Consider the following 16,735-nt stretch of genomic DNA (forward strand, 5'->3'; position numbering starts at 1 on the left):
GATAACCAACTGGCCTTCCTTGATATACTCATATCACGCACAGAGCATGGGTTTAAGACATCCATATATCGCAAGCCTACCTTCACCGGACAATACCTAAACTTCAACTCCCATCACCCATACAGTATCAAACATGGAATCGCACGCTGCTTACATCGAGCAGAGACAATAAGTAGCGACACCATTACATACCACCAAGAAATGGTCAGGTTGAAGAATACCCTCCGTCGTAACAACTACCCCGATAGCATACTATCCACCAGACGTGTTAATAGTATAAGAAAGGAGAATGAAACCCAAAAATCTCCAACGGTCTGCCTACCATACATACGAGGCATCTCCGAAAAGATTCAGAGAATATGTGCCCCCTACAACATCAGGACGGTATTCAAGAGCGAGTCAACACTCAGACGACACCTGGTACGAGTGAAGCTCCGCATGGAGGAGAACATGACCAAGAACTGCATATACTCCATCCCATGCAGTTGCAGAAAGGTTTACAAGGGTGAAACATGCCGCCCCCTTAAAGTAAGGGTGGAAGAACACCGAAAAGCGGTAACTAAAGGGGAGACGGAAAAATCGGGTATAGCCAACCATGTCTGGATGGAGAGGGGGGACCATCGCTCCCTATGGGATGAAGTAAAAATAATAAACAGAGAGACCCACTGGAAAGTGAGAAAACTTAAAGAAACAGCTCACATGCTCGGACACAACAACCTACTGAGCAAACCAAGCATAGAGCTGAATGCAATTTGGACACCTCTGATAGAGAGAGAAAACCTTGAATAACAACATAGGTTTAACATTAACAAAAACCAACTAAGAATTGTCCTAGTGACATATGGCCGAGTGGTCCTAGACGTTGTATCAAAGTTTACAGTTACCCAAAGGTGCTGAGTTCAATCCTGAACGAAGGCAGTGAAAAAGTAACATTCAAAACAGAGAATCAGCAACTATGTCCCAAAGCCTAGCTGGAGTCCGAACACGGTACCCCCGTAATAATAATAAAGGGTTGGGTTCGAGACTCCTAACAAACGGTTTCCCAGTTCGATACAAAACACCTGACGGAGGGCAAAACGGCCGAAACGTTGTGACAATAACAACCAAGATGAGGAAGTCAGTCCGACAATCTCAATCAATATATATATACATTGTGGTTTTGATTTTTCTGTCCAAAAAACTACTTTTAGCACTATCCCCCCCCCCCCAAATATGAGCTTTATCAAAACATATTTGTTGATTAAATATATTTGTCATTCCGTTAAATTTCCACGGGTACTGCTAGTTTGTTAATAATTTTACAGAAGATCAGGTCAAGTCAACATGGTATCGTAGGTTTCAAGTGACGGAGGGAAAATATTTACAACTTAGTTAATGTATGATAATCCACTAGACCTCCACTGGAAATGTAGGCAGACTACCGTGACCTTGTGGAGACTCACTGCCACCCAAACGCCAAAGAAGAATATATTCCTTTCATGGCACATATCAGAATCAAAGCCGTCTTTATTGCATTCCGAGGAAAAAGAACACTAACCAGACCTCCACTTTATTCGGATGACATTAAAAAGTCAGTTGATAAATAGGAGAAAGGCCATTAAAAACAATAGCGAATATACCATTGATTTAAATTTGTTAATTAGGTTTGTGTTAAAAAATCAATTTAAAGCTGTAAAGCTCCAACCAGAACTAGCTCCCACAAATGTAAGCATTGTCTCCCACAAATGTAAGCATTGTCTTAAGGAGAATTGCTTCCCAACACTCTAGAAAACATCAGTATGCACCGTATTTAAAAATTCAGGTGATTGGTTATCTCCCTCTCAATACAGACCAACCAGTCTCCTGTGCGTCATGAGTAAGTTGCTGGAATCTGTGTTAAATAGAAAAGTAGTCACCCACCTCAGCAAAAATAATTTCGTCAGTGGCATGCAATATGGTTTTTGTTCTGCTAGATCTATAGCTGATGTGTTGGAAGTTATATCTCATAGGATTAGTGAATCTCTTGATGGAGGCTTCCTTTCTAGGGCAATTGCCCTTGACATATTAAAAGCTTTTGATAGGTTGTGACATAAAGGTCTACTCTACAAAATTTCCAGCTAGTATAGTTGGAATGTCTTTTCAATTATTAAATCATTTCTCTCTAATAGATTCATAAGATTAGTGGTTGATGGGTAGAAATCAGAAGCTCACAGTATTAATGCTGGTCCCTCTGAAGTCCATCTTTCTGATCTACATCAATGATCACATCCTAAGATCATTTGTAGACATTTATGCTGACGACACTACCATCTATGGCAATACTTCAAAAGCCCTAAATAACCAAGTTCTTTCTGATTCTCTCTCCTCTGATCTTGAACACGTGCTGCAATGAGGAAAGAGGTGGCTGGTTTATTTTAATGCATCTAAAACAAGCTTCTATCTTTCCATCATCAACACTTTGATTCCTGTCTGGCATCAATTGAAATGAATGGCTCTCATCTCAGGGAAGCTCCATGTTTTGACAAGCTTCTGGGTCTGACCTTTATTCCAGCTCTGAGATGGAACACGTACATCAAATCTGTTGCCAAGGTTGCTGGAAAAATGGTGGAAGCTTTTTACCGCTCCAGTAGATATCTCACTCCTGATGCAATTCTCTACCTTTATAAGAGCCACGTACGTCCAAGGATGGAGTATTGTTGCCACATGTGGGCAGGAGCTGCTATAAGCCACCTATCCTGTTTTGACAGAGTTCAAAATAGTCCTCATAGCCTAGTAGGTGATGCCCTTTCTTCTTCCCTGCAACCTCTTTTCCACAGAGGAGACGTTGCGAGCCTGTCTCTGCTTTATCGTTATTTTCATGGCAAGTGCTCGTCTGTGCTCCAATCCTTGGTCCTCCCTGACCTGACTTTCATTGAAAACACTCATCTAGCTGAAACCACTATCAATAATTTCCCCCACTCTTTATCTGTGCCTAAACCTAAACGTAGATTCCATGAACAAAGTTTCTTTCTCATAACTGTCTGCCTGTGGAACTCTGTTTCGTTTTCCTGCTTTCCAGCTGACTAGAATATGATCGTCTTCAAGTCCAATGTAAACAAATTCTTGATGAACCGTCCTCTTAAGTAATCCACTACTAACGATTACTACATTTTCCCATTAACTACTGTACACTCATTAACCCTTATCCTCATGTGGCCTCCGGGCCTTGATAAGTGGTGACTCTTTTGTAAAAAAAAACATCATGAAACAGAAATTATTCATGAATCGACCTAAAATATTGTTTGTAAAAAAAAAATAAATAAATAAATAAAAAATGCGAGTCAAGTGTAACTGCCAAACCCAACTGCTTGCTTGTTACATTCCTAATTAATTATTGTTTTTTTTTTTTTTTTTTAAATTTAATTATACAATTTGATGTTTGGCATATTATTGCCGAAAATGGCACTTCTGTAGTACACGGAGGGCGCCACTGTTACGGGGGCGATAACTCCAACTTCTTCTTGTCAAATAACACGGCAAATAAATAACAAACATTTTTTTTTCCAAATACAAAAGTATTTGAAAAACAAAACATTTATTATATAAAAAATGTATCAATATATAATTGTAAAGCCATTTATTGAAAGGTCTGTGTAAGACAATATATTTTAAAAAAACAATTGAAGTAACATTGGACTTTTTTCTGAATAATTTAAATGAAACATTTTTCGAATTAAAGCAACTTTTGGATTTGTGTGTATGTGGGGGGGATGGAATATTTTTTTGAATTAAAGTAAAATTGTCACTGTAACAAAATATAGTTTTAATTTTTTGTTTATTTTGTGGCACCTGTTGAAGGGTCAATAAAGTTATATATATTATATATATTATAGTTTTAATATTTTTGTGGCACCTATTGAAGGGTTAAAAAAGTTATATATATATATATATATTATAGTATTAATATTTTTGTGGCACCTACTGAAGGGTCAATAAAGTTATATAAATTATATATATTATAGTTTTAATTTTTTGTGGCACCTATTGAAATTATATATATTATAGTTTTAATTTTTTGTGGCACCTATTGAAGGGTCAATAAAGTTATATAAATTATATATATTATAGTTTTAATTTTTTGTGGCACCTATTGAAATTATATATATTATAGTTTTAATTTTTTGTGGCACCTATTGAAGGGTCAATAAAGTTATATAAATTATATATATTATAGTTTTAATTTTTTGTGGCACCTATTGAAGGGTTAAAAAGTTATATATATATATATTATAGTATTAATATTTTTGTGGCACCTATTGAAGGGTCAATAAAGTTAAATAAATTATACATATTATAGTTTTAATTTTTTGTGGCACCTATTGAAGGGTTAATAAAGTTATATAAATTATATATATTATAGTTTTAATTTTTTGTAGCACCTATTGAAGGGTTAAAAAGTTATATATATATATATATTATAGTATTAATATTTTTGTGGCACCTATTGAAGGGTCAATAAAGTTAAATAAATTATACATATTATAGTTTTAATTTTTTGGGGCACCTATTGAAGGGTTAATAAAGTTATATAAATTATATATATTATAGTTTTAATTTTTTGTAGCACTTATTGAATGTTCAATAAAGTTATATAAATTATACATATTATAGTTTTAATTTTTTGTAGCACTTATTGAATGTTCAATAAAGTTATATAAATTATATATATTATAGTTTTAATTTTTTGTGGCACCTATTGAAGGGTCAATAAAGTTATATAAATTATATATATTATAGTTTTAATTTTTTGTGGCACCTATTGAAGGGTTAAAAAGTTATATATATATATATTATAGTATTAATATTTTTGTGGCACCTATTGAAGGGTCAATAAAGTTAAATAAATTATACATATTATAGTTTTAATTTTTTGTGGCACCTATTGAAGGGTTAATAAAGTTATATAAATTATATATATTATAGTTTTAATTTTTTGTAGCACTTATTGAATGTTCAATAAAGTTATATAAATTATATATATTATAGTTTTAATTTTTTGTGGCACCTATTGAAGGGTCAATAAAGTTATATAAATTATATATATTATAGTTTTAATTTTTTGTGGCACCTATTGAAGGGTCAATAAAGTTATATAAATTATACATATTATAGTTTTAATTTTTTGTGGCACCTATTGAATGTTCAATAAAGTTATATAAATTATATATATTATAGTTTTAATTTTTTGTGGCACCTATTGAAGGGTTAATAAAGTTATATAAATTATACATATTATAGTTTTAATTTTTTGTGGCACCTATTGAAGGGTAATAAAGTTATATAAATTATATATATTATAGTTTTAATTTTTTTGTCGCAATTATTGAAGGGTAATAAAGTTATATAAATTATATATATTATAGTTTTAATTTTTTTGTCGCAATTATTGAAGGGTAATAAAGTTATATAAATTATATATATCATTGTTTTAATTTTTTGTGGCACCTATTGAAGGGTCAATAAAGTTATATAAAGTTACACTCGTTTTGGAGGTTAAGGGTTCAATCCTCAGTGTGGGCGACACTCAAAATATAATTGCGAATTATTAAGGACTTCTACCCAGTCATGGCTGACGGAACAAGAGAATGCTACTCCCATAGATTAAATAAAAGGTTCCGTTTGAAATTCTGTGCAAGATTCACGAGTTTGTCCGAAAGATTCCCGAGTTCAACAAGATACATCTGAAGAAGGTCGGAGGTTACATCGACTGAAATGTTGTGCGAATAACACTAAGGATGAGAACAGTAGTCCGAAAAATCCAAATAATATGACTTACACTTTAATAAAAGAAAAGATAACCCAGGATAAATAAATTCAACAATGCTGGTAAAATTCAAGGGGTTGAGAAGAGTCAAAAAACAAAAAATAATTTTTTAAAGTTTCACCTTGAAAATTTGAGAAACTTCCAATTTCATCTTTAGCTCGGCGAATATTTTGATACAGTCTTCAAGCTTCTTTTTTGGCTTGTAGAGGTCTTTGTCATAAAGCACGATCTTTAGACACCGCAGGGGTAGACCAGCTTTCATCCAGTAACAGGCGCGTTCTACAATTGTGGTTAACACGAATATATCTTTGAAACCCTACATGAGTATAAAAAAAAAAAAATAAAAAAAAAAAAAAGAAATAAAGAAATAAATAAAAAATAAAACAAAATAAAACACCCAAAGGAAAAACAAGCCGAGCACGCGGGGTTTCCTTCCACGAGTGAAAAATTTACTTTCACCATTTGCGCAAAATTAAAAAAAAATTCCAGGCGTGGTTATTGAGAAAAGTGTGACCAAATGAACGGACGAACGGGAGTGAATTACTAGGTCCAATCCCTCCTTTGTGAAGCGGGGGCGGATAAAGATAATAAAATAAAATATGTATAAAATACGTTTATAAGTCAAATTACAACGCAATATTATGAAAATAAACAAATATTTATTTGTTCAAAATTAATATTTCGGCGATAGACGCCATCCTCAGAATTTTATACAATTTTTCCTTTTCCTTTTTTTTTTCCTCGTCATAATGTTAAATTGAAGAAAAAACAGTTAGTAAAGAATCTGCGTGTTGGTCCGTATGAAGTGTTATTTTGAAATGCCGGAAGAATGCGCTTGGGTCACGTGATATGAAAACCAGAGTTGTGTTTTTTCGTGATATAAGCGTTGTTTAAATTTTAAAATAAAATACACATAAAATACGTTTATAAGTCAAGTATGAATATTTTATGGCATATCAACCCTTTTCCGGCATTTTTAACAATAGCCAACAAAACAAAAGGGAGGTGAAAAAATCAAATATGTAAGAAAGAAATGTTACCAAAGGAAAGATAAGTTACTCTTCTACCTACCTGGATAAACGTTTTTATGTTTTAACATATTTTAAAGCGGTGGTGGTGGTGGTGGTGGTGGTGGTGGTGGTAGTGGTTGTTGTTGTTGTTATTGAAGAAGAAGAAGAAGAAGAAGAAGAAGAAGAAGAAGAAGAATTGTGTGTCCACTGTTCAGTGACAACGAAAAACAATTACGTTTGTATTGATCGAGAACCTTTGATAATCGCTTAAAAATCGAAAACTAAACAAAATGCTGGTAAAACATTACACTATTACGCGATTGGTGACATTTATTGGATGTGTTTCCAGAAAAATTTTATTCAATTTTCGATTTTTGAAAATTACAACTAAAAAAAGGCGATATTGAATCATCTTACCTAGACATCGCGATTCCGAATTGTAGGTCGCCATAATTGGACTACTATTATTGTACCAAACGGTAATAAATAACGTTTTAAGTATAAATCGTTAGAAATGATTGCACACTAAAAGTAATTAAATCTTTAAAAAAAAATCGATCTTTTTCAGTCAAATTATTTGATTGATTGAAGTGAAAATTCCATTCTTACGTGATATTTAAACTTCATAAAAAAATTATACTAGCCATTACAGTAGCAGGGCAACACTACTGCCAAAGGAAAAATAAAGCGCTTCTTTCCCTCCGCTAGTCTGTGGGAGACCCTTGCGTATGGTCGAGAACCCACTTAGACCCCCCCCCCCCACTCCGGTCAGGGTAACGTGAGATTATGAAAAGCAGGTGACTGGTGTAATACAGAAGCAAAGAAAAAGAATTCGGTTCATGATTTCGTATTTCATTGTATTGAGCAGAAGATACCGCTGGACACAATGGTCAGGACAGTCGCCCAGTATGGACACTGCTCGAACAGAAAGAAACTGCAACATACTGTGTGTACAACTGCAAAGAATGCTATGGCAATGCATCAAACCCTTTGTTCGAGAAACAGCGTGAATAGGGTTCTGAATCAGAACACCTCGCTCAGTATTATTAACATGATAGAGAAACATACATTGACAGTCCAAAAAATCTGGGCAACATCGAAAACGATGAGCAATAATGAATTCATGAATGCCTCCAAAGAGAGAGATGGATGGAGAGCCATAGTTGTCAATGCCTGTATCAGGAAGAACACCACGATTATGATGATACTAAGCAACCAGACTCTTTCTAATTATACGGTTGTGAATGCTGGATAATCACCAACACTATGAGGAAAAACTAGAGGCAACTGTAACTTGGATTTTGAAGGTATCCTAAGAACTGAGAATTTTGAAGGTATCCTAAGAACTGAGAATTTTGAAGGTATCCTAAGAACTGAGAATTTTGAAGGTATCCTAAGAACTGAGAATTTTGAAGATATTCTGGACAGAAAAAAAAAAACAAAAAAACCATGAGGTATTAGAAATGGTAAACACAGAAAGGTCTCTAATAAGAACAGTGCGAAAAAGATAAATGAGATTCATGGGTTATCTCTACAGAAAAAGTGGAATAGAACAAATTAGTTTGACAGGAAAGATCATGGGTAAAAGAAGCGAGAAACATAAGTTGAAAATCTGAATACCCGGGAAACATCAAAAAATAATGAGCAACAATGAATTCATGAATGCTTCAAAGGAGAGAGATAGATAGAGAGCCATAGCCGTCAAAGCCTGCACCAGGCAAGATACCACTTGATGATGATGACAGCAACGATACCAGCAAATTTTGACATCATAAAATTTTAGGATTTTTTTTACAAAAGAGTCACCACTTATCAGGGCCTGAAGGCCACTCGAGGATAAGGGTTAATGAGTATACAGTAGTCAATAGGAAAATGTTGTAGTAATCGTTAGTAGTGAAAATTTGGTAAATTGGATTACTTAAGGGGAACTCATCAAGAACTTGCTCACGTTGGATTGAAGACAACCATATTGTAGTCAGCTGGAAAGCAGGCAAATGGAACAGAGTTTCACAGGCGTGCAGTTCTAAGAAAGAAGCTTTGTTCATGGAATCTACGTTTAGGTTTGGACACAGATAAAGAGTGTGGGAATTTATTGATAATGGTTTCAGCTAGATGAGTGTTTTTCATGAAAGTCAGGTCAGGGGGGGGGAACTCGGATGTCTTCAAGTCCAATGTTAACAAATTCCTAATGAACCGCCCCCTTAATTAAACACTTCATCAAATCTCCACACTAACGTAATGTACTTGCAATAACCCTTATCCCTGAGTGGCTTCCGGGCCTTGATAAGTGGTGATCACTGTGTAAAAAAAAAAAAAATCTACCTAAAGCTTAACCTTTATCCTAGAGTGGCTTCTAGGCCTTGATAAGTAGTGACTTCCCAAGTAAAGAAAAAAAAAATTTGACAATAATTACCTGACTACCTGTCCCAAGCAATGGAGTTATCACAGTTGTGTCCTGGGAGTTGAAGATTGGCATAAAACCACGAAACATGTCGCCAATCTGCTCAACTGGGGTCATCGCAATGTAACGTCTGAAAATATACAGACATCTGTTCGAAAAAAACAATACATAAATTACAACAACCAATAGACTTTTCATTGTTTACTACTGAAGTTTTTCCCATTTTTGCTTGCCATTCTCTCTGTTTGTCTCTCTCTCTCCATTTATATATATATATATATATATATATATATATATATAAAATATATTTTTAGTCATCGACATACAGTCCTGTTTCGTTGTATCACAACTCATCAGTGCCGCTAGACTAGCACCTATCCCAAGCTGAGGATCGAACCTAGAACCGTCGTAATGACAGTCGGCAGTTCTACCCTTTGACCACGGAAGCGGGGTGCCCGTAACTAATCTGTCCGAATGTCTATTTAAATAAACACCCGTCCGCCACTCGTAAAGTGCTTAAACGTTTGTTCATAAACAAACCGCGAGCTTCGCATTTTTCAGCCAAATTAAGTAGCAAGTGAGATTATTTACGATAGTGCTCGACCCAAGGAGGGGGGCTATATAAAATATATTTTTAGTCATCGACATACAGTCCTGTTTCGTTGTATCACAACTCATCAGTGCCGCTAGACTAGCACCTATCCCAAGCCGACGATCGAACCTAGAACCGTCGTGATGACAGTCGGCAGTTCTACCCCTTGACCACGGAAGCGGTACCCGTAACTAATCTGTCCAAATGTCTATTTAAATAAACACCCGTCCGCCACTCGTAAAGTGCTCAAACGTTTGTTTGTAAACAAACCGCGAGCTTCGCATTTTTCAGCCAAATTAAGTAGCGAGTGAGATTATTTACGATAGTGCTCGACCCAAGGAGAGGGGCTATATAAAATATATTATAAATTTATTTATATATATATACTCTTCAGGATAATGAAATGCAATAATTGTGGTTTTATTCACAAATTGATTTTACACTTGGATTGGATTATGAAACTTATATATTAAAAAACAATTAAAAAAATATATTTATTTATTGAGATTGTCGGACTGACTTCCTCATCTTGGTTGTTATAGTCACAAAGCTTCGGCCGCTTTGCCCTTTGACCTTCATCAGGTGTTTTGTATCGAACTGGGGAACCGTTTGTTAGGAGTCTCGAACCCAACCCTTTATTATTATTATTATGGGGGTACCGTGTTCGGACTCCAGCTAGGCTCTGGGACATAGTTACTGATTCTCTGTTTTGAATGTTACTTTTCACTGCTTTCATTCAGGATTGAACTCAGCACCTTTGGGTAACTGTAAACGGCCGAAACGTTGTGACTATAACAACCAAGATGAGGAAGCCAGTCCGACAATCTCAATAAATGAAAACACCTCATCTCAAAAATACAGACAAAAAAAATATATGTTTAAAAAAAACATCTTCAGCGGTTGATATAATCAACTATTTGCCGGATATCTCATCCAACCAAAGGAGAAACCAAGGAATCATGTCTACTTCGGATTGTTACCTTGTGCCTTGGAAGAATTACAATATGCATTGGATATTTTTACCTCCCTGTTATCAAAAACTTTCACTTCAGGATTTACCATACAATTTTGATCTGAAGTTCAATATCCTTTTTCATTCTGCACCAATATCTTATTTCCCTTATTATATGTAGCTAAAATGATTTAAAAACTTATAATTATGATTTTCTATGTTTATTACCTTTAGCAAATTAGGTGCAAACCTTTTATAATATATTTGCTAATAGTTTTCCTCTGAGGAGATGAATAAACATTGAAAACTCATTGATTAAGGAAATATGGTTATTAAAATGTATTCTTTGTTTTACATACAATAAAAATTCTAAATTTGAAATTTAACCGCTGCAAATCTTAAAATTTAAATTCCTAAATTATAATATATATATATATATATATATATATATATATATATATATATATATATATACATATATATATATATACATATATATATATATATACATATATATATATATATATATATGTATATATTTAGTAGAAATGGTAATTGATAAAAACTGAAGAAACTGCTCAATACTGTTGTAGAGCAAATATGCGTTCTATTTTTATTACCGTCCGGCCGGGTAGCTGAAACAATAATGTAACTTAACAGAAAGATACGGTAATAAAAAATAAAACGTATATATATATACATATATATATATATATATACATATATATATATATATATATGTATATATAAATATTTATTTATTTAAAAAAGCTATACATACATATTCCAAAGATGAACCAGCGGTTTCATTGTATTAGAGCAGCCTTCTGTGACTGATAAAAAAAAAAACAATACAAATCATCAGCGTCTGATGGAAGGAGGAAAAACAAAATGGAAAAATGAACACTTATCAGGTTGGCGACCCTCTTTTGAACGCTGTCCAGGAGTGAGAGACAAGTAGCAGATGCTTCCGAGCCTTGATAAGTGGTGAGAGCCATGTAAAAAAAAAAAAAGCATCACTTCTTTTCTGCTTCATTCCTTCAATACCCTAAAGTGTACCATCCAGAAGGCATGGACTAGAATGTACCAGTGCATGCTGACATTGCCAAGATGGCAACTGTGACAATATGAAAAATGCTGTAGATGATGAGGATAAAAAGGATGGAGTGTGAACTATTTCGAAAAAACAAACAAGCAAAAAAAACAACATTAGGACTTATGTGAATCCGGGTAGGGTAGGGGTAACCTTAGATGTGGTGTAAGGGTGGAATTCAACAGCACGGACAATCATTACATGTGAAAAATTGACCCTGAAAAAAAGATTGACCCTGAGTAAAAATGCAAGATTTATTGGTTCATCATGAAAACTAACCGAGTTAATCAAGGGTGTGGGTTCCATTATAGAAACATTGATATAATTTGAATAAAACAAAATATGCATCAAGTGTCAAATTACAACGTAATATTAGGAAAATAAACAAATATTTTACTTGGTTTAAATTTATAACATAAATATATTTCGGAGCCAAACTCCATCCTCAGTGTATTGTTTTTTTTTTTTTTTTTTTTTTTTTTCTTCTTTCTTGCCATGTTGTAAAGTTGGAGAAAGAAAAGTCTGTTTGTAAAGAGCCGCGCGTTGTATCTCAGCGGTTGTATTTTGAAATGTGGGAACTCTGCATTGGCAATGCAAGATTAACGTCAGGTGTGTGAATTTCAAACAGGTAAACAATTTGTTTATTTTCCTAATATTGCGGTGTAATTTGGCTTTCAAGCGCACTTGATGCGTATTTTATTTTATTTAACCGAGTTAGTGTTTTGAAACATAATGGAAAATAACTTGTAAGTCGATAACGTTCAATTTCGAAATTTGAAACTTTCCCATACTCAAATCTTGTCCAACATTTAGGATAATGTTCATTAGACCCAACCTGACAAAACAACATGAAAAAAAACAAACAGAATGCTGCAATTTCTGTATATCAGTTGGTGTATTGACCCGTCTACAAGCAAAAACAATAAGGGCTTACTTCTCAAAACAGGCAAGTCTGGCATAAGGCAGGTGGTCAGGAAGAGGCTTCGACAACCAACAAGAAAAATAAGTTCGTAGATCCATGTCTTTATTTGCAGATAGCTTTTCCACTGACAGATGCAATTTTATATATAGACTCCTGATGAGACTCTGAGTCGATACATCATAGTTATCTGAAAAGTAAATAATACATCTTTATATATATATATATATATATATATATATATATATATATATATATATATATATAGTCATCCACATACAGTACTGTTTCGTTGTTTCACAGCTCATCAGTGCGGCGGGACAAGCAACTACCTCTAGCCAGGATCGAAACCCGACTGCCCAAACAACAGTCGGAGCTTCTAACCGTTGCACTATTCAGCTATGTGGGCAGTGAATTAACAATGTTTTGACATTGTCCAAATGCCTAAGCTCAATTTGTTTACGCAAAGAGCATTGCTTAATACACTAATAGTAATTTGTATATCACTTCCCAATAAGCTCAACCTAAGATACGGAGAATTATAATCATCCACATACAGTACTGTTACTCGACATTGCTCAGGATTGATTATGTCTGTTTATATAAGAGTTCGTTCCCTATGGATTCTGGAATGACAACCGATTAAAAAAAAAATCATACAAATATGCATGTATCTAGGAGAGTTTTTACATGAGTTTTGTATCGGAATGCTTCCGATAAGTATAGAAAATCAATACTCAAAAAAATTCCATTTAAGATGAAACAGTCCAATTTTGACCAAAGTTAAGACTCATATACAGCCTAACATCACACGTGCATTTGAGCAGGCAATTAATCGATTTGATTGAAAAAGAAAAATTGGGCGATTTCACCAATTTTGATGACAATAAAAGTATTGGAAGTTTGGGAACATTTGTGATACTCATTCAATCCTGAGCAACGTCGGGTCTCCTTGCTAGTTCTTAAATAAACGGAGCGAACGTTTTAATATTTGAATTCATTTATTGTAGTAATGTCAAGATTTTTTTTAATCAAATACTCACTTTCTTCTTACCATAAACGACTGGTTTAAATCTCTATTTCTATTTCTACTAGTATTAATATATAAAAGTCAATTTGTGTGTGTGTGTGTGTGTGTGTGTGTGTGTGTGTGTGTGTGTGTGTGAGTTCCTTTCTTATAGGTTCCGAAACGGCTGAGCTTTGAAATTTTGAAAATTTCGCTCCAAGCTAACTCATATGTCTGACAGTGTTCTTAAACATGTTTTGCTCGGAAATTCACCCGATAAGTATCGAAAATCGAAAAAATCCGATCTTAAAAATAGTCTTTCTTCTCTTATAGATAAAAAAGAATTTTTACAGGGGAATATTTTACATTACACAGTCGATGTAATGTAAAATATTTCCCTGTAAAGATCCTTTTTGTTTTTTAATCTATAAGAGAAAAAAAGACTACTTTTAAGATCGTCGAACCCAAATATCAACTGACGTGATATTGTAAACAAACACAGACGGAATTTGATGAACGACGTTATCATTTTATTTATTTTTATTTTTTGCGAAATTATTACTCGTAATATATGCTAATCAATAAAGGATTGATTCTATAATAATACTAATAATACATACGCAGTCTGTGTAAATTAAAATATCATATTTAAATGTACTGTACGACCGGGCAACACCGGGCAACGCCGGGCTGCCAGCTTGTAAATAAATAAAACGGATGTTTTTTTTTACTACCGCATATTTCAGCGTATGACACGACCCTTAAAGTTTAAAAAATCTTCTTTAAAATCCAATATTTCATAAGATACCGAGTGTTGCAATCTCTAGCCTAGGCTAAACAAACATGGTTTCGTAATTTAGCAGTCGTCTTATACAACCGATATATGATAAATTTATGAAAATTTGCTCCAATTTTGTACCTTGTCTTATCTGACGATCGCCTTATACGCCGAAATATACGGTAATTAAAACTAATTTTTAACTAATTTGTTTAAAATTTTGATACCGGCTCAGCTTTTGAATGAGACAAAGCCGACTTTTTATTCAACTTTTGCCGACTATTTATGCAAATCACAAGAAGATAACGTGTATCCCATTGGGGAGGGAATAAAAATATAAATCTCAACAAGATAACGTGTATCCCATCGGGGAGGGAAATAAAAATATAAATTAAATGAGCTACCAAAACTGTGTTATTACCCTGGTTGTCAGTTGATGAGAGTAGGGTATCAGATATGCTTTTACATGTATGGTAAAATTAACGTTTTAATTGATTTTTAGTTATTTTATACCCAATTGACAAAGGTAATGACTAAGGATTGATATATAGGGAATTTGGACCTGTGAAACAAATTCAATGATTTGGTCTTTACATGGTAAAAATAGCTGCTAACGGTGTCAAAATTGAAAAAAAATTGGAACTTGGCAAGCGTAAGTCCACGAAACGTGTATCTTCTATGCATGCACAAATATACGTTTAGAAGTTAAACAGTGTTATTCTTTGCAGTTTTTTCTTTGTGTATTGGTCTGGGTTAGACGGTAATGGATAATGCTGGGGAGCTATATTTGGTTGGTTGTTTTTGTTTTACTGCATATCAACCTTTTTCAAGTTATTTAATGCCGAATCTAATTATTTTGAGGAACGATTTTTTAATGGAGTATATTTGTTTTTTTTAAGTCGGATTCTATTTAACCCATAGTTGGGACCCCCTTCCCCCTGTCTCCACATCAAAAAACGGCCTCCTGCCTAATTTGCTCAGTGGGGAAGCAAATAAATAAAAAGTGTAGTATCTGTTCCGGCAGATACTGCAAGCAAAGACCTTATGTGGGGGCGACCCCACAGATAAGACCTTGGTAAATGTAGGGGCAACCCTTCATACCAATTGTCACTATCCAGCTCCCCTACTCCCTGGGGAGTTGGTCCCCATTTCCCCTTCACTCCTCGCATTAAAAATCGGCCTTGTGTCTAATTTGCTCGGTGGGGAAGCAAATAAATACCATCTGTTCCGGCAGATACTGCAAGCAAAGACCATATGTGGGGGCGACCCCACAGATAAAACCTTGGTCAATGAAGGGGCAACCCTTCATACCAATTGTCACTATCCAGCTCCCCTACTCCTCGGGGAGTTGGTCCCCATTTCCCCTTCACTCTTCACTTTAAAAATCGGCCTTGTGCCTAATTTGCTCAGTGGGGGAGCAAATAAATACCTCAAAGTGTAGTATCTGTTCCGGCAGATGCTGCAAGCAAAGACCATTGCCCTTGTGGCAATCTTCTGGTCCATGTAGGGGCAACTCTACTTGGGCCAGCTGGCAAATCACTATCCAGCTCCCATTTCCCACCTCTTGGGAGCTGGTCCCCTTTTCCCTTCCCCCTCCCCTTCACTCCTCACATCAAAAATCGGCCTTGTGCCTAATTTGCTCGGTGGGGGAGCAAATAAATATCATCTGTTCTTCAGATGCTGCACTTCAATTTCTTGTTCTCTGTCAGTGGAGGAGAAATCCTTCACGACTGAGACAATTTTTATTTTTGTTCCTTTTCTCCACATTAAAAAACGACCCTGGTGTCTAACTCTGTCCCGTGGGGAGACATTGTAAATAGGAACAATGAATTCCATCATGTTAAAACAGGCGATTCAGTCTCCTGAAGGACTAAGGCTGGAGCGCTATATGTTTTGGTTTTGGTTTCGATTCTAGCTGATAGCATCCAAGTATTCATTTATTTATTTTTTACTTTTTCTGATCGAATTTTAGTAGAAAAGAAAATTCTCCACCAAAAAAATTTGCTAAAATATTGGCAATCTCACATCTTTCAGTATCACTCCCAAGTATCTTTTACGTTTGCTAAATATATACGCACATATTACGTGTATTTTTATAGTAATCTGAAAATAAAACAAATAAAAAAATCCATGGCTAAATAAATATAGATTTTAAAGGAATCGCAATCAGTATTTGTATTGGAATTGTGAATTTAAAATTCT

The 16,735-nt window shown here is 34.5% G+C and overlaps 1 protein-coding gene across 7 annotated transcripts in view; it reads right to left on the bottom strand.

Moving 5' to 3' along the window:
- Positions 1-16,735, bottom strand: part of LOC145260628 (uncharacterized) — a 70,291-nt gene that overhangs the window by 45,370 nt on the left and 8,186 nt on the right. For 5 of the 7 annotated variants that reach the window (XR_013864341.1, XM_080118943.1, XM_080118942.1 and 2 more), the window contains 3 exons: positions 12,765-12,939; positions 9,206-9,323; positions 5,904-6,098 (listed from right to left, as the gene is read on the bottom strand). Coding sequence is in view for 5 of the 7 variants with exons in the window: in XM_080118943.1 (XP_079975069.1) it covers positions 5,904-6,098; positions 9,206-9,323; positions 12,765-12,939 (488 nt within the window). In the remaining 2 variants the exon portion in view is untranslated. Of the gene's footprint in view, positions 1-5,903; positions 6,099-9,205; positions 9,324-11,518; positions 11,571-12,764; positions 12,940-16,735 lie in introns of all 7 variants that reach the window. The other 2 variants (XR_013864342.1, XM_080118947.1) reach the window with 1 other exon arrangement.

Source organism: Euprymna scolopes, chromosome 36, assembly GCF_053919585.1.
Source record: "Euprymna scolopes isolate OS-2025 chromosome 36, ASM5391958v1, whole genome shotgun sequence".
Lineage (NCBI taxonomy): Eukaryota > Metazoa > Mollusca > Cephalopoda > Sepiida > Sepiolidae > Euprymna > Euprymna scolopes.